Source organism: Nuphar pumila, chromosome 8 (assembly GCF_984573655.1).
Source record: "Nuphar pumila chromosome 8, dmNupPumi1.hap1.1, whole genome shotgun sequence".
Taxonomy (NCBI): domain Eukaryota; kingdom Viridiplantae; phylum Streptophyta; class Magnoliopsida; order Nymphaeales; family Nymphaeaceae; genus Nuphar; species Nuphar pumila.
In genome coordinates, this window is record NC_143256.1 from 5,536,820 (window position 1) to 5,564,155 (window position 27,336).

At 36.7% G+C, this 27,336-nt stretch overlaps 2 protein-coding genes across 2 annotated transcripts; both read left to right on the forward strand.

Moving 5' to 3' along the window:
* Nucleotides 1–11,446: 11,446 nt before the first annotated feature.
* LOC149829491 (uncharacterized) lies at nucleotides 11,447–23,079 on the forward strand. The gene is made up of 4 exons (XM_090015556.1): nucleotides 11,447–12,441; nucleotides 14,525–14,761; nucleotides 14,853–15,070; nucleotides 22,458–23,079. The coding sequence occupies exons 1-4, from the start codon at nucleotides 12,181–12,183 to the stop codon at nucleotides 22,633–22,635; spliced, it is 894 nt and encodes a 297-aa protein (XP_089871682.1). The 5' UTR covers nucleotides 11,447–12,180; the 3' UTR covers nucleotides 22,636–23,079.
* A 1,094-nt stretch (nucleotides 23,080–24,173) lies between these two features.
* LOC149829492 (hydroxyproline-rich glycoprotein family protein) lies at nucleotides 24,174–24,919 on the forward strand. Its single transcript, XM_090016214.1, has 2 exons — nucleotides 24,174–24,821; nucleotides 24,908–24,919. The coding sequence occupies exons 1-2, from the start codon at nucleotides 24,174–24,176 to the stop codon at nucleotides 24,917–24,919; spliced, it is 660 nt and encodes a 219-aa protein (XP_089872340.1).
* Nucleotides 24,920–27,336: the final 2,417 nt, after the last annotated feature.

Genomic DNA, 27,336 nt, shown 5'->3' on the forward strand with positions numbered 1-27,336 from the left:
GCCAAGCTTTAAGTGAAATACCCCTTCCTTAAGTGAAAACACATAAAGCAAGAACTAGTGGTCGTGGTTGTGGTTGGTGCGATCCACTCTCATAGTAAATAAATTACTATATTACATTTTATAAAACATATCCACGCAATATGGGCGGCTTACTCAACTTTTAGGTCATCACATTCTTTAATTCAAAGTAACTTGTGATATAAAATAGGTCCCTCTCTCTCTCTAGAATGTTGTATGTTTGTATTTTTTTAAAGAGTAAACAAATTACCAGGTTACAAAACACGCATCTGCCCAACATAGGCGGCTTACTCAACTTTTAGCTTATTGAATTCTTTAATTGGAAGTAATGAGGATCTAAAATGAGTTTCTCTTTCTCTTAAGCAGGTTTGCACAGGTGGTATGTTTGTATTTTTTTTTAAGAGTAAATAAATTATCGGCAGCTTACTCAACTTTTCACTTATCACATTTTTTAATTGGAAGTAATTTGGTGATCTAGAATGAGTCTCTCTCTCTCCTCAAACCAATTGTTGAATTATTGGGACATGGATTGCATCCCGTCGTTACTAAGAGCGGATCCAAGGACTGTCCAAGGCTCCCCACACCGTTCATCCATGAGATGAACAACCATAATTTTTTTTGTCCAAAGCTCTTTGGACTTATCCACACTCTTAGTTATTTAGTATTGTTTACTTCATTTTAGGAAGCGTCGTACAATATAGATCAAAGAAACAAAAATTGAAGAAAAAATGAGAAAATCAACTAACAAAGATTTTACATGGTTCGACAAGAGTGCCCACATTCACGACCGCACTGAGTTCCACTATTAAGATTGAGATACACCCCCTTACAAAAGACAAATTGCTCTCCTTAAATACAAAGAGACTAGGCAACCTATTTTAGGTAAAATTATAAGATATTTTTGCAGAAATAAGAATTTATATTAAGGTAGCAATCTGGCTCCACAATCTTCCAACACTTCGATGTAACAAATATCATTGTAGTGTTTTTCTTAGCAAGAGAAAAATTTTGAAAGCCTTATACCTGATGGCTAATGTTGTCACTAAAAGGTTTGTGTCCTGTCACACATACACATATAGTGACTATACACAAAATTTCTATTACTGGTAGTTATAGTGACGGCTTGGAGCCATATATATGGTTTCATGTTGTTGTAGTGCATGATCCTACCTTAACTCAAGCACATGAGGTTGTCTTGACGAGCTATACTGACTGCTCTTCTCACAACTAATGATTTGGGTTTGCTACATGAAACACAAGAATTTTCTTCCTCTCATTTTGATACGAAGGACATGGGTGAGACCACTTATATCCTTGGAATTGAGATTCGTCGTGATAGAAGTATGTGTGTATTCGATCTCTCTTAAAAATCTTATATCCTTAAAGTTCTTAAAAAATATGATAGGAAGAATTATTCTCAAGGTTTGACACTTGTAGTAAAACAGAATAAATTGAGCTTAAAAAACTATCCTCAGGATGATATAAAAAAGGCTCACATGACAACCATCCCGTATACTTTGACAATTGGGAGTTTATAATATGCGCAGACCTACAAACGATCAGATATCATATTTGCTATTGGGATACTTGGTAAATATCAGTTTAATCTAGGCATTGCGCAATATAAGACAATAAAGAAGGTCATGCACTATTTGCAAGGAACGAAGGACTATATGCTAACATAAAAAAAGGTTGACCACCTAGAGGTTATTGTATATTTTAATGCAGACTTAGGAGGATATCTTAACAATAGGAAGTCTACTATAAGATATATCTTTCTATTGGTAGGCGGTATCGTCTCATAGAGAAGTGAAAAAAAGTTTACAACTGTAGCTCACACTGTGAAGGTAAAATTTATTGCTCTATATGAGACTTTATCTCAAACCATATAAATTAGAAACTTCATTATGGGTCTTCGTATTGTGGACTCTATTGAGAGGTCACAAAAAATCTTTTATGATAATGAAGTGATTGTGTCTTTCTCAAATAATAACAAAAGTTCTACCTCATGTCAACACATAGAGTTAAAGTACTTTGTTGTTAAAGAAATGATAGAGAATCATTTAGTGTGTATTGATACAATCAATACAAAGAAAATGATCGTGCATCCTCTTATTAAAGGGCTAACACCGGGATTATATTCTCAACATATAATGAGGTTGAGTCTATTTGATTCTTTTGATGTATGACAATATATGTGATCACATTTATAAAACTAAATTGATTTTCTAGGTTTTTGTGTATTATTGATTTTGTATAAAGTATCTCTCATTTATGAAGAGAGAATAACAAAATAACAATATTAAAAGAACTAATATAATGGGTTAGAGACCAACATATTTATAAAAGTATTCTTAACACGCATAAAGTGAATAATATTGTAGTGCACGAAAATATGACATCTCATATATAAATGTTCATCTTCATGACTCGCATGATTTATTCTTGTCATACAGGAGAGCATGTGAACTCACATGAAAATAAAATCAAGATAATAGTAAAGAACTTCTATAATGTGCTTTTCTGTATCAATGGGTCAAGTGGGAGTATGTTGGATTTTGGGTTAGATCAGATACAACCTCGATATGATCTATATTGGCTCAGGCACATCAAAGATCCAATTGGTTGTTGGATTTTAGGGGGTTATAGGACATTTACAAGGCCTCATAATTGTCTATGTGTGCCCATAATGGGTCCATGCACAACCATCATGAGACTCCTACTATATTTAGGAGACCCATGGTAACTTGATGAGAACTACCTACGTGATCTCTCTCTCTCTCTAAGTTCAAGAGTTTTGCTCACCTTTTGACTTGATGAATTGGGCTTATCAAGGGCCTCAATTGGCTAAAGAGAACGATGACCACCCACATTTACCAAAGGTTTGATAGGATTGACCATGGCAACATCTGGTAAGCAACATTCTCCCATAGTTTGCGCTAACATCATACACTTGATAGTCGATAACATCGTTTAGAGAGGTTGTCATGCATAAGGACCTTATCTAGAAAAACAAATCAAACGAAAAACCTCAATTGAGTAGGGCCCAAGCCCCAAATGAATTTATCCAGGTTTGGATTTACACCTGGATCTGTCATTGAAAGGTAGAAAGAGGAGACCAAAAATTATCCATCTTTGGAATACATTCACTAGCAATTGGGTTTTCAACCTTGATTCTATTTTTTATAATATGAATCTCGATATTTTTTGCATTGCAAATTAACTTTAAATCTAAAAGTATTTCTCATTTGTTTACGATAACTCTTTGGCATTTGTGAATTAAAATGAGATTGTTTGAGAAACACATGTGCATGTATTAAAACACCATATGACTTAAATTGTGAATATGCATGTATTGGAACATAAGAGAGGTTGTTGTGCTTGATCCAATTTCAATTTGTATTAGGATTAAGAATGAGATATCGTATCATGTTTCATGTGTTGCTTTTATTTTGTGGTAAGCCAGGTAGCGCTGATTGGGTGTACCAATTCAGATTGTATTGATATTTCATTATACTCGATGACATATTAATAGTAGAAATGGGTAAAAATGTTTTGATCGAACATGGATTTAGATCTTTGATTCATTCCAATATGTGTAAATTACACTTTATCGTGGTGGTGAACACATACTCTTTATAAAGACTCTTGTGGATACAAATGATGGCAATATGGGTATGAAGTTATACTTTCCTTATGTAAATGTTTTACCTGTTGAGACTTGTATCATGTATCCACCGTGGCGAATCTGCCTATCTACTTATTATATATGGTTAGTAGGTTAAACCTACTCTTGATGTCTTGAAAGAACTAATTGTTGGAGGTTAGTGTAACTTTATGAAATCCAACTTAAATATTAAGTTGATGATATTGTGCATTCACATTTAACTTGAGAAGTATGTTAATTGTTGTATGAGATTCTTAAATGTTTGAACATGAGTATGTCATTGTTTGTTTCTACATCATTATCAAGCATGGATTTATATGTATGAGACATCATAGTCAAAATGACAATTTTTTTATTTATAATTGGTTTAATTTTTTGCTGAGTTGTTAAATGAGATTTGTCATACACTCAAACTCATGGGGGTAAAAATAGAGTTGGTCAGGTTTATAATCATTTTCATATCTACCATATTTGAAATCTAATAAGGGATCTTAGTACTTATATTTTCTTTAAAAGGATACAAATTTTCAAAATTTATTTTATGAGTTGTTAAAACCTAAGGAGGCTAAACTATTGATTTTGAGAAGAAGTTTTCAAACTTGAGATATCTACTATATTTATATAGTGATGAATTTGAGAATGGTTCCTATAAGGCCATTATATATCATTTTGAAAAATAAGTTTTATATCTTGTTTAAACAAATTTTATGAATAATAGATTTCATGATTCTAGCATGCTATACTTGAATTTTAATACTTTTTATATAAGTGATATGTTGTTAATAAGCAATAGAATGGATTGCAATGCGACTTCTAACCAAATATTCATGTTATGAGATTGATTTAATGTGTAGTGTGATAACTGTAGTATCATACAACAGATTAAGACCTTAGAGAAAAGTCTAATATTTGATGCATGGTTTGATCCTAGTGTTGTTTTACACTAAAAGATATTGGTTTCAACTAAAGTGTGTAGATATCATTGAGAATTTTACTTGTGATATGTATTGAAACTAGACCAATCATATCTTAAGTAAGATAAACCAAATGATTAATAATCTAGGAAAATAAGCATAAATAGTATTCTTATTATGCCTTGTAAAATCTTAAGAATTTGAGATCATGAGACAAGCAGTACTTAAAATGACAATGATAAGAATGATAATTCTAATCCCATTTTATTGGATAGATGAGTTGATGAATTTTACTCTTATATATTTAGATGTTCAAGTATCTTGGTTATCTAAAGACATGGTGACAACCCACTCAGTTCTATAAATTCAATTGAGGGTACTAGTCTTTTGCTAATATGAAAGACACCTTTTATATAGTTCTAATATAAAGGCGAAGAAAATAAACTTGAAAAAATTTAGACTATAAAGTCTAAAACACAAATATGTGAATCATTACTCAAGGAGTGGTGTTTGTTGATTATGTAAAGATCATGCCAAAAATTAGGCAGATCCATTAACGAAAGTTTTTTCATGAAAAATCATTAGTACTTATGAGGAAATGAGTTTAAAACTCACTAAAGAGATTACCCGTGATGGAAACCCTATCAATTGACTCGGGTTGCCTGAGTTATTAGTTCAAAGGAAAAAACAAGACATTGACATCAAGATAAAGTAGTATCTTCATGCCCCATTCTAATGTAAGTGCTCGAAAAAACTTGTGTTATGAGGATGAGTCTCTTGACTCTTAATGAGATATGTAGGCTAGATTGACTAAGGTATTTAAAATAGGTTTTCACTTTGGATAAACTCACATATATGAGTATGGAGGTGTGGGTCACCTTTTATGAGATGAAGGTTGTCTTTATAGCACTCATGAAGTGGATACTGCATATGACTTTTAATAAATGCAGCCTTTATATATTTAATGACATATATAGTTACTTGAAAGAAGTATATGTGTGAATAAGCCTAAGAAGTCCACATTAGTGGTTAAGTTCAAAGTTGCTAGCTACTTAGCCTTTGAGGTTGTCTGAATCTTATTCACACTAAGTGTATGTTCAAACCAAAAGGTATCTTCACCTATGCATATGACTTTCACGAACAACTTTACTCTTTCCTTTTATCCTAATTTTAACTCACGTGAGGGATTGTTGGTATTTAGCTCAAAATTATGCCCATTTGAGATCAAAGTTTTTGGCAAAATAACTCTTTCTTTTTCCTAGCTTTTTGAGAAAGCATTTTAGAGGGAGCCCACTTTGTGAAATTGTTTAGTCCCATATCTATCATATTTGAAAAACTATTTGAGTTTATAATAAGTAGGGTTGCCTCAAAGGGCAAAGCCCTCAAGGAGGCATTAGATCTTGAGCTTGCCAAAAGAACTTTAATTATTAATTTGAATTTAAATTAGTCTTGGCCTTGGATTTGGATTTAGTTTAGTCCAGTATTTGACCTATTTTTTTGGGTCCATTTTGCGAAATTCGTTTGTGACTTGTGAAACTTTTTTGAGACTTACCAATTTCCTTGTACATGTGACTTGCAAATTTCCTTTGAGACTTGCGCATTTTGTTTGTGACTTGCGAAACTCTTTTGTGCCTTGCGAATTTCCTTTATGGCTTGCGTAATTCCTCTTAACTTGTGACTTGTGAATTTCCTTCCGTTGTGATTTGTGAAATTCCTTTTGACGTGTGAATTTTCTTTATGGTTTGCAAATTTTGTTTTTGCCTTGCGACCTTTGGGTTAGCCCCAACGTGTCTACATGTTGGGATGGTCTATGCACGTGGCACTTGGTTTTAGGCGGTGGCCGTCCTTGGTGGGACAGTTATGTTGCACTTGCTCTGTAACCTTTAATTGCCTTTTATGGCCCCAAAAAAGTCAGTTTTAAAGAGAAAAAAAGGAGTGCAAAAAAGGGGCTCTCAAATTCCCTCACTCTAAAGTTGTTCAGGGTGGCTGTGTTATGCGTAATAACCTACAAAGTGTCAGGGGTGGTTTGTATAACAGGAGAAGGGGCTGGCATGGTTATATCCCAAAAGCGAAGTTGTTCACAACCCTGTCGCACTCAGGTTCATTCTCGATGAAGCAACTGTTGCTTTTAAGAAAGCGCCTTGCTGCACGCCTCCAAGCATTGTTCCAACTGATCAAAGCTGAAAGAGTTTCATATCTCTCCTATAACGATTGCCATTTGGATTGTGCAGAAGAAATGCAAAAGTTTTCCTACACAAGTGATACATTGATGGATTCCAACTTTGTCTCTACAACACCAACAACATCAAACATGTTCTCTCATACCTAAATCACGAGAAAAAGTTGTTTGTGGGGGCAATTAAGCCCCTTGATTGTTCCATACCATGACTTCTATATTATTTCTGTATTTTCACATATAAATAATTTTTTTAAATAAAAGAATTTTAAAAGGCTGATTAAAAAATGATTATGAACCCACTGATTCTTTGAAAAAATGACATGATTCATAAACCCTCTCGGACAGTGGCAGATCCAAGATTTTGCTTAAAGGGGGGCAACAAAATTTAAAAATATAAAGTGGGGGATTTTGCTTAAAGGGGATAAAACTTTTTTATAATAAAATAAAATATTAAACCAAAATATAAAAATAACCAATATAAATTTTTATATTTTGCTTAAAGGGGGCAACATTTTTTATAATAAAATAAAATATAAAAGGGGGCAATATAAATTTTTATATTTTGATGAAAGGAAGGGCACACATTTTTTATAATAAAATAAAATATAAAACCAAAACATAAAAGAGGGCAATATAATTTTTATAATAAAATAATAAAAAATTTCAAAACTCGAGGAGGGGCTCACCCCCCTGGTTTCGCCCCTGCACTCAGATTACATTTGGCTATTACAGCAAGCGCTCTAGACTATTATTAGGCTCAAATAACGATTAGAATAAGCTTACACAATACAGAGATTGCAGATTCATGATGTCCTGTGTTAAGAAAATCCATGTTCTTAGCTGTCCATTCTCGTATCAGATAGCAACACGGCACAACCAAAGCTTTTGTCAAGAGTTGGTCTCTTACATTTTTGGTAGCTAATAAAAGTTTTCTTTCATCAACCACCACCGATCCTATGTTTGAAAAGATTTCATTTCATTTTCCTATCAGTTCTAGAGAAAGGTCCATATACTACCAATTTAGAACCTATTTCTTGGTGAAACTGACTTCTTCACCAAGGGAACCTACTCGGGCAGCCAACGACCAACAGATCACAGTCATATTAATCAAGCTGCCAGATGTCACCAGATGCAATTGGTTGAGGCTAGGGGTGGCAATCGGGTCGGGTTGGCGGGTTGGTGTGTCAGCATACATCAACCCGAACCCGACCATTTATTAAACGGGTCGGCTGTGGCAAACACTAACCCGACCCATTTAATAAATGGGTAACCCGACATGACCCGCCAACCCGTTTAATAAATGGGTTGGGTCGGGAAAACGGGTTGGCGGGTAGCGGGCGGGTTGGCGGGTCGGGTTGGCAGGTTGGCGGGTTGGCAGGTCGGGTTGACCCGCCTGCCTAATTACCCGTTTATTAGACGGGTCAGCCGGGTTGGCGGGTTGGCATACCCCCAACCCAAACCCGACCTGTTTAATAAACGGGTTGGCGGGTCGGGTCGGGTCAGGTTTTGCCACCCTTAGTTGAGGCATCCATAGATTCACTTGATTGTGCCATTCCATAACACAGACTCTGGCCAGCAGATGCACCAATACCTGCTCCCATGACCCCAATGCATAGAAGCATGTGCAGTGTCGATACCACTAACAAAGAGGGTTATGTCGCTTGCTTTCAATATCACGTTGCTTTGTTCCCCCACCAACTCTAACCTTGTCCCGCTTAAAAGCAGTGTGCTCACTTGCTATGGGTACTATTATCTAGGGGTGTCAACCGGTTTACTGGACACGACCCGATCCAAATCCTATAAGGTTTAGGTTTGGTGATAAATAAGAAGACGCGATTAAGATTCGAGTTTGGATTCGAAGGTCCGATTAATACATGGACCCAGGTATAATTTATAAGGATATGAATGCTTTGAACCTCACCGAGGACATGGCATTGGATAAAAATGAATGGAGGAGAAGGATTCATGTGGAAGACCCATAATGATTTTCTTTGTTGGTTCATATCGCCGACCCCAATTGTTTTGGGATGAAGGCGTAGTTGTTGTTGATGTTGTATACCAAACTCGGACCCGACATGAGTTACAATTAGAATCCATATTTTTTTAATGTAAAAATGATAAAAATATGGTTTTACCGGGTATGGTCCGGGTTTGATTCATGTAGTTTTTATCAGGTTCGGGTTTTTTTTTTTTTTTATAGTAGACCTGATTAGACCTGAGTCTGGATTCAATACCATACCTAAAATTCTGATCGAAGTCTGGTTCCACCTGTGTCCCAACCAAACCCAGCCCGGTGAGGTATGAGAGAGAGAGAGTAAAAATTGGAGGGTGAAGAAGAATGGTGAGATGCATGGCGGCAAGTTATCTTTGCAATGTAGTTAGCCAGTGACTGGATTTGCTATATACTCATGTGCCAGCACAAGCTTGCTCACTAGTAGGGGCGACTTGTGAACTTGCTGACCGTAAGTACAGCAGGCTGAGCCGGCGTGGTTAGGTCTTTGAGCCTGGAACGGTTTCTCGGAGTAAAAAAAAAAAACTTACTTTAATTTAAATAACGAGGAAACCTACTTCTGCCTTTATATAATGATTAATTTAGTATAACTCTTGTGCCACCCACTTAATTAGAATATCAAACGAGTTGGGATCCATTCATCTCATATGTCATCCCCCCATCTTCGTACCTCCCCTCGTAAATCTTATGATGCAAGTTGTTTTGATCAAATCTGACATTATAGATTGATTTAACATGGTAGATTTAATAAGAATTGACCTTTGGATTACTTTTTTTTGATAAAAATTAAATTTTAAAATGACAAAACTTTGCATTTTGTCAACCATTGATTTTTGAATTATCAAAAATTCCTACAACCAAGTTGAATTTTAGCCATTTAAATATCGATTTTCACTAAAATGAATGACCTAGATTAGGTCTATCGAGTCCAATTTGATCAAAACAACTTGCATCAATGAAATCACAAAGAGTATGAAGATTGGGATGACATAGGGAATGAATAGAACCGATTTGATATCAAACTCAACGTGAAGGCAAGTAGTTTTCTATATTGAGAGAGAGAGAGCAACAAATCATTTGCACCTTTTTAAGACTTTGTGTCCTTGAGGTGGCTGGTTAGCTGATTCGTGTATGCGCTGGACGGAGCCGGGCATCTATTCTGCACCTTAAACAATGTGATGCACACGCTGGGCCTAAGATTCCTGCTGTCAGACCCTAAACCGAACCTAAGGGGGCATTTCCGTAACTCAAAAAAAGCCCTTATTTAGGGATGGCAGTGGACCGGGGCGGGGGACACTGTCTCCACCCCCGCCCCGTCTAAAAAATTCAACCTCCATCTCGGGTCCATCCCCGTGGCAGGGGAGACTTTGGACCTCTACCCCGCCCAGTCTCAAAATACTAATCTTCGTCCCTGTCCCCACCCCCCCCGGAGACCTCGAAGTAGATGAGGAAGACGGGAGGGCCTGATCTTGGGGATGGAGATGAAGAGGAGGAGGACGAAGGAAGCGAGGGAGATGGCGACGATCGTCCAGCCGACGATGGTGAGGCCGGTGTAGTTGAGGAAGGCAAGGGAGAGGTTGAAGAGGGAGATGGCGAGGTAGCGGTAGGGGAAGCCGAAGAAGACGGGGAAGACGAGCTTGAGGTAGTCGATGCAGAGGGCGGGGTAGGCAGCGTTGTTGATGGTGCCACTCATCCACTTATACCAGCCCATCATGAAGCCTCAGAAGGGGCCGAAGGCCTGGGTGGCCCAGATCACCTAGCCGCTATTGCCCGGGTAGGCTGTGAAGAGCTCTGCCTTGATGAGCGCCTCCGGGATGCTCCATATCAATGGGAACACGAGAAAGCCCGCGATGGTGAACAGGGGACCCACGGCCTGGACGGCGGGCTCCTGGCCGAAGGGGCCGTCGGAGACCTCGAAGTAGATGAAGAGAATCAGACATGGGAGATAAAGAGTAGATTCGTAAGAATCGATGATCATAAGAGACAATAATGAAGCCTAGTCTCCACCACCAGCCCCACCACCAAAACCTCCACAAGCTCCAGTGCTAACCCTAGACGAGGCTCACGAGCAGCGACAGAGATGGAGTGAGGGAAGAAGGAAGGAAAAAAGAAGAGATAGCGTCGACCAATGGTGGTCGGCAACGGCCAAGCTCCAACAAGAAATTCAAGGAAAGAGGCGACGACCAGAATGCAAATGGGGAAGGGAAAGATGCGATGGCTCATACGGATAAAACATAGGGTTAGTTTTTTTTTTTAATTCAGGATCTTTTAGTAATATGGGGCGGGGGCAGGGTGGGGGAAAGTGTCGGTTCATCCCCGCACACGGGGATGAATTTTAACCTTCATCCCCACCTCCATCCCCGTTTCATGCCCTTCATCCCCGGTCCAAACGGGTCGAGGCGGGGCGGGGCGGGGCGGGGCCCCGCTTTCCCCCCGGTCCACTGCCATCCCTACCCTTATCCGTTGTGCGCCATCTGGTTCGATCCCCTAAACCTCGTTCCGCCAGATCAGCAAGTTCAGTTATCCTACGTGGCACAAGACGCGCTTATCTCCGCTGGAAACATGTGCGCGTTGGCTGACGTGGAACACGCCACGTCGGATCATCTTTTGGCTTTTTTTGGAGTTCTTCTCGGACTTCTCCCCCATTCCCGAGATTCGTCCCATTCATTTTTTTTGGGGAATCGAGTTTTCCGAGATCGAGAAGGAGGGAAAGGAAGGCTGCCGGGCAGGAGCGAATCGACGGCCGAGGCCAAATCCTCGGCAATCTTCCTATCCCCCAGAATCCGATTTCGACCTTTCTAGCTTTTTTTTCCGTTTGATATCTTTTTTCCCAACGACTAAAGAAAATAATGTTTGTCTACTTCTCAGCTACCAGTCGTCCATTTCCTCTGTTTTTGACATTCCGTCCTGTTTTTTCCCTTCACTGCCTCCATCTCTCTCTGGCCTTAATTTTTCAAGGAAACTGATTCCCCAAACACATTTTCACAGTTTGCTTCTGAACGAAGCCTCGTCTTCGGGGTTTACTTTTCCTTTCTGTCCTTGTTTGGATTGGCTATACCTGAAGCGAAGAATCGGAAATTAGGGTTCTCTCTCTCTATAACGGGTGCTAAAGTTGACTGAATTAGGTTCTTTTGGTTGCAGGAAGAGGGAAGGGGGAAAGGAAAAATCTTCCACTAAGGTTTTTGTTTTGTCCGTCGAGAATGAAACTCAGGAGTTTCGTGTTTCTCGAAGCTTTGATGATTAATGGGGATCATTGTTATCTTTGCAATGCGTGATTTTGCGACTACAGAGTGATTTGTTTTCCCACATAGGCTCAAGGGAGAACCTTTTTGTCACTCGATTCTTTTGTTTTCGTCAATTGTGGCGAATTCCGGGATCGTTTTGATCGGCCATGACTTATTGCGTCGAGATTAAACCCGCAGAATCGGCGTTGGTTTGCAAGTTGGAGATAGAGGACGGCAATGGGGCGTACATTAGGCTGGGTTACCTGAACGATCCCGAGTCCGAGGAGTTCGGGGTGTTGAAGAATCCGTCTCCTGTGAAGAAGGCTTGCTGCATGTGCCTTTGGGTGAAGGTGGTTTTAGTATGCCTTTGCCTGTTGCTTCTCCTTGGCCCTTTCATCGTTTGGGGAGCGCCTTTGCTCATTGATAAGGTAATCCCTCTCTCTAGTATTTATTATTATTATTATTATTATTATTATTATTTTTTCGTGTTTGAATTTTTTCTTTTGTACGTTGTTCTGTCCCTCCATGGTTGGGATGCATCCCAATTTATTTTAGTTTCTGTAAATGCATCCAATTTGACATTTTTTTATCCCAGTGGCGTTTTGTGGTGGTGGTATTTAATCATTTTGAGGATGGCTTGTGTAATTTTACTTTTTCTTGTTAATGAATAATCCTTTTTCCTTTTTCTTGTTAATGAATATAATTTATGTCTTTTATTGGATGAAATATAAAAGAACTGATTGCAAATGTAACCTTGTGTGCCATTCTGATGGCTTCATTATTTGGAAATTTTACGTTTTAACTTCTCATGATCATCTTCATAGTTGACATAATTATGTCTTCGTCTATTCTCACTTTTCTTCAGCTTTTGAAAAATTTGGGTAGTTTTAGTGGCTTTAAAAACTTTCTGCAATTTTCATAAGGCATTATTAAATATGTGCAAGATTTGTTGAACATGTTGTGTGATTTGTACCGTAATATCTTTTGAAGCCTCAAAAAGGGCACGAGTCTTGCCTATTCTTTGCCTTGATTTTTCCATTTGTAATATCAAAGTTTAAGCATATTTGGCTTAAAAGTTGGTTTATAGGATTAGTTCTCTTGGTAACAATCAATTATGAAGATGTTTTGAATTTTGTTTACTGAAATGGGTGACTAATTGAAGGTCGAAAGAACTTGGAAAGAAGTGTTGCTCGGTGAAATTTCAATGGTATTTTAGTGAAACTTGGAAACTACTAAAATTTAGTTTGTTAGTTTAAGTTTAGGATACTGTGTTTGTTTCACATAATTATAGGTTAACGTGTCTTGTCTAAAAGCTATGTTACCTTGACACTTCTAGAGGGGGCTAAAGTGTCATTGTGTTCCAACACTCCTAGACACTTCATTTTTCAACATAAAAGTGTTCCAGAAAAAAATGGACACTTGGTGTCACATGTCCAACAATTTTGAGTGTCTTGAACACAAAATGTCTGATGTCGAACACCTTGTGTCAATGTTGTTTAAACCCTGTTTTCTCTCCATGTATTTTATTGTGGCCTAACTCTGCTAAACTGAGTTAACATGCCTCATTACTATATAAAAAGCTCTCTCTCTCTCTCTCAGTTGATGGAGTCATGCTAGTGGGTAAAAGACTATCTCATTGTTACCATAGTCGAGCCTTGCACAGTCTCATTTAAGAACTAACTCTCCTTGCACAGTCTCATTTAAGAACTAACTCTCATTTTTCACAATTTTGATGAACTGTGTGGTGCAACATAAAGAGGAGAGAATCAAGGATGTCTACCTTTTTTTCTTTTGAAATAGTTATTTAGTTTTTACTTAATTACTTTTCTCTCTCTCTCTCTCCCTCTCCCTCTCTCTCTCTCTATATATATATATAGGAAAACCCATATGTTCGAACAGGTTTTCCTTCGAACGCGTGGCGTAATGCCGTGCGTTCTTTTTTTTTTTTTTCAAAAAATTGAGAATTAGCGGCGGTTTAGAACCACCACTAATTCTCATTTTTCTGCCCAGAGATTTAGCGGTGGTCAAGACCGCCACTACATCTCTTGAGCGCACAAAAAAAAAATGACGAAACGTCACCATTTTATTGCGTGCAATATACGGCGATGCTTCATCCCAAGTATCATCAAACACTTTGTGTTTGATGATATGAGTTACTCTCTCTCTCTCTCTATATATATATACACACACACACAATGTCCACATATCTAGTTATTCAAAACCCACCGTGTCCAACATTTTGTACCCGTGTCCAACATTGACACCTGTGTCAGTGTCCAAGTAACATAGTCTAAAAGTAGTAAACACTATTAGAAAACCATAATCTGAAAGTTAGCAATGGTAGCCTGCCTGTTTGCAAATAGACTGCAGTTTCTGTTTTCCATACAAACTTGCCTTTCTTTTTCCCCTCTTAATTCTTAAGAATCTTCTATGCTATTCATGAATCATGACACTATTTTCCTGTTTATCTATTTTTTTAACATCTTTTGGTTTGTATCATCTTTTCAATAGGTTGTTATACCAATCTTGGACTGGGAGACAGCCACGTTTAGAAAACCTGTTCTTGGTCTTTTGCTTTTTGCCTCTATGGCAGTATTTCCTGCTCTTCTATTGCCATCATCTCCTTGCATGTGGTTAGCGGGGATGACTTTTGGTTATGGATATGGATTTTTGCTAATAATGACAGGGGCGAGCTTTGGCATGTCTTTGCCATACTTCATTGGTTCTATCTTTCATGAAAGAATACATGTGAGTCCTAATTCCCCATTTCAATTTCCTGATATTTTTCTTGACAAAATTAACTTTGACTGACCTAAAGTTTCTTTTTTTGTTGATACAGAGATGGCTTGAAAGATGGCCTAAGAAAGCTGCTATTGTTAGATTAGCAGGTGAAGGAAGCTGGTTTCACCAATTTCGAGCTGTGACTTTGCTTAGGATCTCACCATTTCCGTACATTGTCTTCAACTATGTTTCTGTTGTAACAAATGTGAAATACTGTCCCTATATATGTGGATCTTTGGTTGGAATCGTGCCAGAAGTTTTTGTTTCAATCTACAGGTTAGTTCTATGAGTGATCTTTATAGATGGGCTTTCAGAAATAGAAAATCATTTTCCTTGTTGATTATTCATTCTTACCATCAGTAACATGGCTTTGTTAATAATTCAAGCTCATAAATTTTCTCTAATATAGTGATTTGATATTTATGGGGATTTCCTATTTTCCATCTTCGTTTGAAAAGGTTAACTTATTCACATGTGAATTGACTTTGTTTATGCCTTGAGATTTTTTATGTACAGATTTCGTCCTCTTATAGCCTAGTTTGTAGAAAAAAACAACTTTTGTAGCATAGCCATTATGGTAGTTAGGAAATTTGTAGCATAGGTTAACTTATTCACACGTTCTCTCTCTCTCTCTCTACTTCTATCTCTTGTTACGCTCCTTATTTTCTCTGACATTCTATAGAAAAGTATGCTCTATGCCTTGTTTCTATTAATTATTTCTTGATTTGTTTTTTTCAGTGTATGCTCTCTCTTATTCATAGTATGTTGGTGATTAGATATATGCTCCAACTTTTTCCCCATTTATATGATTTATTTGTTTGGTAATGGTGCTTCTAGTTTTAGGTTTACGATTTTGCATTTCTTTTATAGGATTTTATTTGCATTATTATATTTTCTTCTCTGTCACTGAAGAAGGCAGTTTCTGTTACTGTGTGATAAATAACCAAAGGTAAACATAAACTGAATTGGCTGTCATGACATATGTAATATTACCAACTGAATTTTAGCAAGGTACTTCATACCATCATATCTATGTTTGACAACAAAGCATGTTCAAGTTTCAACCGTTTATTATCAGGAAGGATAGTTGTTTCTTGTATGTCCGTTAAGTTTTATTCAACCAAAACCTTGACTTTTATCAGTAATCTGTTCTTAAGCTTTAAATCACAATTTTAATAGGTAACAAAATGTCATTTACATGTTAGAAGCTTGCTCTTAACTTTTGTTTTTAACTTTAGGAATCCAAAGTCACCCTAACTTTTTTTGACTTTTTATACGCACAACTGACATTTGGGTGGTTAGTTGAAAACAAATCTCCATTTAAGTAACCCAAGTTGGAAATAGCCAACTTATGTTCTATGTCACAATGATTCGTTGACTTGAGGATGTAGGATTCAGATTTGACTGAAAAGTTCAAAGTTTTTCTAAACGATGGGACATGAGGACACAGGATTTTTTAATTTTTAATCAATAAAAAACTATTTTTTGAATATTTTAACATTAAAAATGATTTTTTTATTAAATAGTTAAAATGTAATAAATTATTATTAAAAAATATTAAAATAATGCCATACATGTCAATGTCCGTGTCGGCGTGTCTGAGCGTGTCACCAAGGACATAGCCAAAATGACATGTCCCTCTGACATAGCTTATGTTAGTATGGAAAATTTGAGAAATTGGACCCCACCTCTCTCTCCCTCCCTACTCAAATCAACATACTCTCTTTGCAAGACTGTAATTTTAGAACTTTGAAAACTTTGCATGTGAAAATCATTATGCAGGTAATGGTGGAGTAAAAGATTTGTGACATTCATTTTTTTTGGGTTTGCTGTTCCTTTCTGTCACTCTTGAACTGGTTGGGGGAGCATTGATTAAAAAAAAGTGATGAAGTGATATGACAAAGTTGAGGGACAAGGTGGAAACAAGAGGTCACATGCAAAATAGATCAGCAAATATGGATTGTGATATCGGACAAAAGAGTTGGGTGTGTGGTCTAATTTGGTGTCCTGTTTATTTACCAGGTAGAAGCCTTTAATGTATTTTAATTAACCAGAGAAACTTAGTTGCATTTTTTTAAACTGATATTTGCCACTCTTTTTTCTTGGAAAATCCAAAATGGTCAGTATGTTTTTGGAAAAAAGATGAAAGCTTAGGTGCTACTTTGAAATTGCTCTTGATTTTGACAAGGAAAATCTTATTATCCATGTAATTTATCCATACTGAGAAAGCAAATAGCAGTTGAGAAATTTATCGGTAGTGTTAACATGTGTTACCATTTCTTTGAACAAATTAAAATCATAATGCCTATCTAATTAGCTGAAAATAAATTATGAAAAGGACGGAAAACCAATCAAACTAAGCCAGCCATATTATTAATATTTGAAAATATAATCCTAAATACATAGTGGATCAATGAGAAGTCATTCTTCAAGCATGTCAATTTTGTCTAACCAAAGTCCCCACTATTTCAAAGCGATCCACTATGAGAAGGGTGTGAACCTGCCTTTAAACCTGCTAACACACAAAGATGGCATTTCTCTGCCACAAATGCTACTAAGATATATTCGTGATGTGAATTTCCATGGCCATCAGTTTTTGCTGTTTAATTGATTTGACCACAAATCTATCTGATTATGTTATCAAAATTGATTCATACAGTTTTTGGCTTCAACAAACAAACTGTACCAATAAGAAGCTTGAAAAACACTTGAATTGTGTCATGATAAATCTGGCCATCAATAGCGAGCTTTTTAAAATCCTAACAATAAGTTAATAAAATAATGTCAGTGTCCTAGCCAATTTGATTGGATATTCACTTTTCTTTCCTTTTGTTTCCCAAGATATGGAAAATGCCTATTTAAACACCATTTTTATGTATTTTAGACAGATATTTTCTGGCTTATAATGTGCTTCCAGTTTTCCCATGGCCAGCAGTGGTCAGAGATACTGGTTGATTATTTTTAGTATAAGGTGTTGAGTCTATCTAAGGTGGTTGTGTTTGTCATTCTGAAGAAATAACACCACAGTAAAAAACGACAATTAATGGTATCTCCTATGTTTGGTGGGTACTTTTTCAACTTCCAATAGCTTTTAGCTCCCTATGTGGCAAAACTTGCTCTCTGTGCCAATTTAACATCAGTATTTTGAAATGTTGAAAGTCCATGTAACATGGTCGTGTTTGTTGTATAAACCTATTGCTGGTGCGTTTTCAGCTTTTAGTGGTTGTTTTCACCCGATTCAATATGCTAGGTGCACAAAAAATTTATTTGATTGGTGACTCACTTTATACGATGTTGATTTCTAATTTTCTCTCAGCAGCTAGTGGTGTCGCAGTCAAGATCCTTATTAACTATGTTACATATCATATATACCAGAAAAACCAAAGTCTCTGAAGCTTGCTTAATCTACAGCTGGAAGCTTTCTGCAGAAGCAGTGAAAGCGTGAAGAAGCATGCTTCTCATTAGTAGGAACCAATGTGACAAATCTCATGAAAATATCATGAGAAATTACTTGAAAGTTAAAAACGACATTTTCTTGCAATATTTTCAATTTCTCCCGACTTTTTCATCAGAAACATAAATATCATGATTTAAACAATATTTATGTTTTCATCGGCCATTTATCATAAAAAAACTGTGTTTTTTATTTTCAAATATGTTTTATTTATATTTTTATGAAAATTTATTTTTTTATATATGTAATTTATTTTTATTGCCAATATTTTTTCATAAAAACATGACATTTCTAAAACATTTCTATTTCTTCACGAGTTTTGGCTGCTGATATTTTGCAGTTTTTAACTTTTATCACTATGGTTCGAACTAGGAAGCATGCTTCATATATAGGGGGAAGCACTCTTACTGTTTTTTTTTCTTTTCATTTCCCATTTACGACACCTTTGCTTTCTTCTGATTTGTTTTTACGATACATCTATTTGCTTCCTTTTATTCTGTCATCCACGTTGCTTCTACCATTTTTCCACATATGAGAGCTCATATCTATATTAGAGTTGAGGTTTGTTTTCATGTTACTTCCTCTTCAATCCCACTCCTACTCTCATATTGCTTCTCCATGTTTCCTTTGTCGCTTCTACGACATTTGATAAATGATTCACTCTTCAAGCTCCACCACTTATTTTCTTTTGAAAAGGGAAAATCTTCACCACCTATTTTCACTCGCTTACTTTTCATAAACATGCATTTGCTTCTTGTACTCAGTTTCAACTTTGGTAGCAGTCCCATATATTGCTGGTATTTTGATGAAAAGGTGAAATTCTTGATAAAATTGTGACAGGTTGTGAATATTTCACTTGTAATGTATTGTGACTTTAACATGTTCTTATTTTAATGTATATCTTGTTTTTCATTTTTATTTCTATTTTTTAGTTGTATATGTACCAAAAATTTCCCCCAAAAATTAAATTTTAACTTTTTCATAAGTTTTTTCCTTTGCGAGAGAACAGGGCTTGTGATTTATGCTATTGAACAGAATTCAGGAAAATATTCTGACTTATACTTGATTGATGTGTTCCTAACAACTGTTGCTAGTCAACTTGAAGCTGAATTTTTGAATACTCCATAAAATTCCTAAGAACTGTAGTAATTTTTTAAAGGAAAATTAATAGCTCTTGAAAAATATTGCACTAAAACACAATATTTTTAAAATATTGTGTTTTAGTGCAATATTTTTCAAGAGCTGTTAGTTTTCCTTTAAAAATGTGATTTTTTGAAAAAATTACCTGTTCTAAAAATATTGTATCTTTACCTTGATATTAATGCATTAAAACATGATGTATGTTTTACTCTATATAGGTACATTACAATCTATTTTTTGTATTTACTCATTTCAAGGGTTTTTTACGAGAATGAGATTTATGATTGTGCTAAGAATTGAATCCATCCTTTCCACATTCTTGGTCCATTTCAGTTATTGGATTTCTTAATATGCGAATTAAAAGGCCCATCCATACTATCTGTAAACAATCTTATTCAGTACCAGCTGCTTTAACGATCGAAAAGCTTAGGGAATGGGTCTCTAATAAGGAAACCTTTTGTTCGTTGGAAATTTAACCTAAATCCCCCTACCGGACTCCTTGACGGTATGCTAATCACAACATTTGATGGCTTTGCAGCAGATTTAAGTGGGTAGAGAACCTTGTGGAACCTGTTATTTTGATTCAGATTGAAAATAAGCTGGATATAGGTCTTGGAATGTCATATCCATTTGGATCTCTGTCCCGGTATTTTATAGAATCCTTTGGTTCAGATTGAGATCTATATCCATCTGGTTCAGAAAATATTTGAAACTGACATATCTATGCTTTTCAGTGTTCTGGAATCTGGATTAGATTTCCTGATTCTGTTCTGGTCCCAGTCCATTTATAAATGGACCCAAATCCACTGGATCCAACCTGTTCATGCCCTAAAATTTATTTCTCCATTTTGCTAAACATTGATACATGTTCTCTTTAAAATTCTTAGGCCTTGATTGGGAGTCTTGAATCAGATGTGTGTTGCAGTTGCAGTTTTCCTGAATGCTCCTGTGCTCTCTGCTGTTTGGGAGCAGTGGTGCTGCCAAAACACTGCATTGGGAATGAAGTTGGCAGCCTCAACACCCACATTTTAACACCATTTAAAAGAGAATGTTTTGGGAAATCCATCCTCAACGCCACATTTTGGCAAAATAATATTTTGGCAACACATAAAAATGGTGTTTCCATCTCAGTGCAAGGCTCTCAAACAGACTGTAGTCAAAAGCGCTAGGCGGTGGCTAGTGGGTAGACACCTAAAAAGATTAGTCGAGGACTAGGCGAGACTAGTTGGCACACCAATTAAAATATAAAAAGTACACAAAATATATGTAAAAATATGTTTTCTTCGTTTACTAATAAGACTTTTTCATTACACAAGTACAAAATTACACATGCTTTCACAAAATATATTAATATACATAACCAGAATATACATATATATAATTGTACACACATACAATATATATATATATATATATATATATATATATATATATCAATTATTCATAACATATTCAGTATAATCAACAAAATATGCTTTCAACCATTGACGGAAGCACAATAATACATACATATATAAATAACATATTACATAATTCATAATACTAATGCTTTCAGGCTTTTATAGAAAAATTCAGCAGAAACAAACTAACACACGTATTAAAAACATAATTAATTAAAATTAATTGTGCATGCTTTCAATGTTTCACAGAAAAATCCCAAAAGCAAAGTAGCACACACACATATATGTAATAACTAAGCATGTTTTCATGATTTCATAGAAAAAATCACACAAACACACACACATATGTAAAATTATACATATATACAAAAAATAACAAAATATATATAAGAATAATAAATGGCTAAACTGCCCTCATGCCTAGGCAGAGGCAGCTTAGTTGCCGACTAGGCGCCTTAGTCGGTGCCTAGTCGGCAAAATTGGTATATTTTAAGGTACCCACCTTGGAATTGCAAAATCTAAGCATTTTACTTATGCCTAGACCGACTAGGCAGACTAGTCAATGCCTAGTTGGGGTTTTTGACTACATAGCAAACAGAGCCTTGACTATTTCCTAGGGAACTTGAAAAAAAAAATACTATGGAATGTTGATGCTACCTTCCTTTGCTAGAAACTTCCTATAGTCCTTATTACCACAGTATCCTAATGAATCTACCCTCCGTTTCTGCAACAGCAGGCCTAAAATCTCAATGGGGAGATATTGGATATTTACTGTACATTTTAAAACATGAAAACCATGATCTTTCATGAATATAAACAACAAAAATCATAAATTACAATAAACTATTTTGAGGTACTTACCAACTTTAAAAGGAAAGCTACCAGTTCTCAAACTTGTGCTGGAGTTAAACAAGGCAGCATTGATACTGTGATAACAAAGGTGGTGTAAGATGAAGATCAGTTGGAATCAACTTCTCCTATTCGTCCTTTTTTTTGGGTATTTATCAAGGGGAAACCCCGGTTCAGGAGAGATTGAATCTGCCATATGGCTAACTCTCAAGCGATTGAAACTCTTTGGCTGCCCCTTTGCCCCCCAGGAAGCCTGCTGCTTTGGCCTTGCCTACATCCTGAGGATCCAACTCATGATATCCTTCAATCTCAATACCCTAAGCCAACCCAGATGTGTGCAGAGCCCTGGCGGGCTCCTATCTGTTCTTTTAGAACGTTCAATTTGCCAAAAATAGTGCGGTAAAGAATAGAGGAATGAAAGGAAAAAAGAAGAGAAAATTAGGATCATCCTTTCTTATAATCGTACATAAGATGATAATAAATAAATGATGAGTGCTTGAAATGATTGGTCATTGGTTACCATTGACTATTTTATTGGTCCTGTCTGTTTTATATTGCTCTTTGCCTCTGTACACACTTTTTGGAAGCCATTGCCCACTGGATGCTTAACCAGTTAATTGCTTTATCATGTGGTTATAAACATCCAACATGGCTGTGGCAACCAAGTTAGACTGCCTCAGCCACAATTATTCAGAGCTCAAGCCAAGTTTCTATTTTTGTCATTGACATACGAGAGAGAATGAGTAGTTCATTAACATGATCGCTGCTTGAGTTCCTTTCTCTGATAAGTTTCGTTTGATTTTGGGGTGCTATGATGCAGTGGGATTCTGATCAGAAGCTTTGCAGATGCATCCCATGAGCGCCGGTTTCTCTCCCCACAGCAGATCCTCTACAACTTGCTCGGCTTTTGTTCTGCCATTGCTGCCACCGTTGCTGTGACCATCTACTCGAAGAGGGCGCTACAAAAGCTCCAGTCCGAAGAAGACGCCCTGGAGTGATATGCCAAAAGGAGGAGACATGATCAGGTCGGAGGCACCTCTGACAGATTGAAACGGTAACCCAAACACCATGGTTGGATAGTTTCCTTCTCAGATGGGTACCACAAAAATTGTGAGAGCCGTTCATGTTCTAGATGAACAGCATCTAAACCACAGAAAACGAATGGCTGAAAAACAAGGAAAAATGATGGTGTTTGGATTGCGGTACATCTGGTTCATGAACGGCATCCAAAGCTCCCCTGACCTGATCCGGTGTCCCGAGAAACTACTAAGAGGAGCAAATCCACCAAATGGGTGAAGTGCTATTTTTTCTTCTGCCACTTTGGCTAATATTCAGCCACGTCGCTCACCCGTAGTAAGGGTGGAGAATGGGGTCATGCAAAGGTGTATATAATTCTTTAATTGATTGTTCTGGTTGCTGTAGACGAATAAATTTGTAGCTTTATATGTGCATTTCACTTTTTTTTATATGTGGGATATTTACCAAAGATCAGTAATTCTAAAAATTTGTGAAAATTGGTTGGACAGGTACAGGTAGCCATTAAGATTTTCCATTTCGTTTGTTTTCATATTTTTTGAGGTAGAAGAATGGTGTTCGTGATCTTGCAGTGAGCACTAATTGAGTCATTTAAAATGTCGGTAGGCACTGACCATGGATTAAGTTCCTAAAGGGTTGAATCGGTTGATATTGAATTTTAACTTCATTTATGAAATATAAGCCCTGGAGCGTATAATTAATCAATCATCTGATTCTTATTCTGAGTTTTTTTTCTTGTTTTTTTGGATAGAAAAAGCTGGAGTTTGTCCGACCCTACCTGTACAAAGAGATTACATATCTGTTAACATTGGAAACCACTCGGGTGGTTTGTCCTTCCAAATGTGAGAGATTCTTATTCTAAGTTCCTCATAGTTTTCATCATTTGATTACGGTTTTTCCCTCTAGTAACTTAACCAGCCGGTTTAGGGTTGTTTTTAAAAAAAATATTATTTTAATGTATTTATTTGTCATTTACTTGTCATTATTATTGTTTATCCATATTTACTGATTGAAAATAGTGGATTCTTCAAATAATGTCATGCAAGGTGAAGGAGGTAGGAGTAATTCTTAATGTTTTCTTACCAACGGCGGGCTCAGCTTGTTTGTCTGGAGCACTTAGTGCACATCACCTAGTGTTTGGACGTTACAAGTTCGAATCCGAAATGGCATGGTTGTATAACTGGTAGGGGTCCACCTAACCCCAGCTTTCTCTGTCGAAAAAATAATTCTTAAATGTTTTCTTTGTTAGAATAATGCCATCTCTCTCTCTCTCTGTATGTATGTGTGCATGCGTGTGTGGGACGTCAGGTATGGTCGTTGTAGGCACGATCGCTGCAGCAGGTACAAATATGTCCCTCCCTAGGCCATCGGCCAACTAAGGAGAGCAGTTATTTAAACAAAACCTGCATTAACGCATTGACAAGTGTTCCAATCTTCTGCCCCCGGCGTTCATGGTTAAGCCTTGCTGCCATGGACATGAGCATTGTGATCCAAGCTATCAATGTCAATGAACAAGAAATCGTCCAAGGCGTGCAACAGAGAGCAAGTAGGACAACCCGCTTGTGTCCCTTTCCTATGGGAAGAGAAGCCCGGGCAGCCCAAGAAAAACTTTAGCATCCAAACACCTACCGTTGATCCATCTGCACCTCCGGCGAAGCTGGTGATATCAGTTCCTTTTCAGTGGGAAGAAAAGCCAGGAAAACCAAGGACTTTCTCCCCACCAAGGCTGGATTCCATTCTTCCATGCAGCCCTATCACTTCCATAAGAGAAACATCTGCAGAAGGATATGATGAAGATAATGAAGAGGATGAAGATGATGATCATGATGACCTGTTTGAATTGGACATGGAGTCTTTCGGTTTCGATGAAAATGATCTCCCCATCAAGAGCTTTTCTGGGTCGACTCCGTCTCTGCTTGCGAATTCCATGTCAACCTTGTCGGAAATGTCCCATGCGATCCCGATAGAGCACCCGACATCGGAAGCGGATTATCGTAGCTCTAGTGGTTTGGGGAAAGGGACAAGCAGCAGCGAAGGCGATAGCTCTTACATCAAATTCATTTTCACTCTTGCTTCTCCTCACCCTGATTTTCTACAAAAGGTCTTTGCTGTTGAGGATCGTTTCTCCGATGGCTCCAGTCAAGGATCCGTAAAGCAAAGATGCTGCAGGGTCAGATGCGTGAAGGTGAAAGGGGTGCCTCCTACACTTGGACACTTGATGTTTATGAATTGCAGGAGAAGGCTTGAAACGAACTCGGTTGCCATTCACACCAAGAATAACCACGCTTCTTCACTGGTAAGCTTTCTAACTCATCTTGTTTTGACGAGAGGGTGTTGTGTGTTCTCCCCGGAACACAAATTTGTGTGTTCCTGTGTGTATGGAGGAATATCTTGGGACCCGCGATAATTCATATGCCAATGTTGTCCACGATGACTTTATAATAAAATAACATATAAAAAAGGTAGATATGCTTTTGACAGAAATGTCCTCCCGTAAGATAGATATGCGTTGGACGAAAATGTCCTCCCGCTTCTCGTAAATAGATTTACACGTTCCGCCTTTGTTTTTAGCTTGTGTTACAACACATGGCAGCCTTCTCGTTCCTGCCTTGTGTTAGATAGAAAACATTCCTGGGTTCGAACGATTGGTTCGATCATTGGTGGGGCGTCATAGAGGGATTTGTCAGCCATCTCTTTTTTACAGTCATCTTCTCTTCGTTTTTGTTAGGCAGTATGGAAAAAAGCAATGACGCACAAACATTCCAACAAGTGCCATTAAAGCGTGGTGAGTACCTTTCCATGTCATCATGCTATTGTTGAAGAATGTATGCCGTCGTGAGTATCATTAAGGCGTTATTTTGTTATTGTAGGTATATTTTATCGTTTTGATGGTTGAAAACTTGAAGATATTTGTAAGACGCTGGGACCTGTTGACAAAAATGTTTGGTTACAGATGCGAGCAAGGGCCTCTACCCCATCCGGTATCGTCTATTCACTCAGTATATGCAATATAACACAAATCGCGGTTGTAGTAACATATATATCAATTTGTGAGATATCATTTTGTTTGTTAATATCAATTTATAATATATTATGCTGAATTGCCGTATATCGATTTGTAAGATATTATGTATTTTCTAATATCAATTTGTGAGATATTGTTTTGTTTGTTAATATCGATTTGTAATATATTATGTTGAATTGTTGTATATCGATTTGTAAGATATTATGTGTTTTCTAGTGTCGATTTGTAAGATATTATTTTGTTTGTTAATATCGATTTGTAATATATTATGCTGAATTACCGTATATCGATTTGTAAGATATTATATGTTTTATAGTGTCGATTTGGTGATATTGTTTTGTTTGTTAATATCGATTTGTAATATATTATGTTGAATTATCGTATATCGATTTGGAAGATATTATATGTTTTCTAGTGTCGATTTGTGAGATATTGTTTTGTTTGTTAATATCGATTTGTAATATATTATGTTGAATTGTCGTATATTGATTTGTAAGATATTATGTGTTTTCTAGTGTCGATTTGTGAGATATTGTTTTGTTTGTTAATATTGATTTGTAATATATTATGTTGAATTTTCGTATATCGATTTGTAAGATATTATGTGTTTTTCAGTATCGATTTGTGAGATATTGTTTTGTTTGTTAATATCGATTTGTAATATATTATGTTGAATTATCATATATCGGTTTGTAAGATATTATGTATTTTCTAGTGTCGATTTGTGAGATATGGTAACTGGTTGTTAATATCGATTTATAATATATTATGTTGAATTGTCATATATCGATTTATAGGATATTATGCTGAATTATCGTATACCGATTTGTAATATATTATGCTGAATTATCGTATATTGATTTATAAGATATTATGTGTTTTATAGTATCGATTTATGAGATATGGTTTTGTTTGTTATTATCTATTTGTAAGCTATTATATTGTTGCTTTGATACTGTGATTCATTCATTCAATCGTTTCTTTGAATTGCTTAACTAATCGTTAGCCGTTGTTATATGTATCTTGAATAAATCGTAGTAAACGTATGCGCTGGCTAACACAAATTGATATTTTGTCCATGACAGTGTTGAGCATATCAACTAGTTGTAGTGAAGATGATGTATCTCAATCACTGGAAAGTCATGTAGCAACGAACATCAGTACTATCGACGTATCTGAAGAAGTGAATATGTGCACTAATGATGCACATGATAAGAAGGGTCACTACAAGAAAATTGTTAATTAGCGACGGAAATTTGCGACGGATTTTTTCCGTCGCTAATTAGCGTCAGATTAGCTAGAGATACAATCTGTCGCTAATTCGCGACGGATTAGCGAGGAAACAACTTTTATCGCTAATCTGTCGCTACTTAGCGACGGATTAGCGACTGCAATTTTTTGTCGCTAATTCTTATTACAAGAACACCATTTTAGCGATGGATTTAGAGAGGGAACTCTGTCGTCTCTAATCCGTCGCTAATTAGCGACGGCGTAGCGACAGAATATATTCTGTCGCTTTTTTGGTATTTTGATTTACGACGGCTTAGCGACGGAATTATTCTGTCGCTAAGCCGTCGCTAAATGTCGCGTAAATCCCTAATCCCATCCCTCTTTCTCTTTTTCCTGTTTCGCTGTCTTG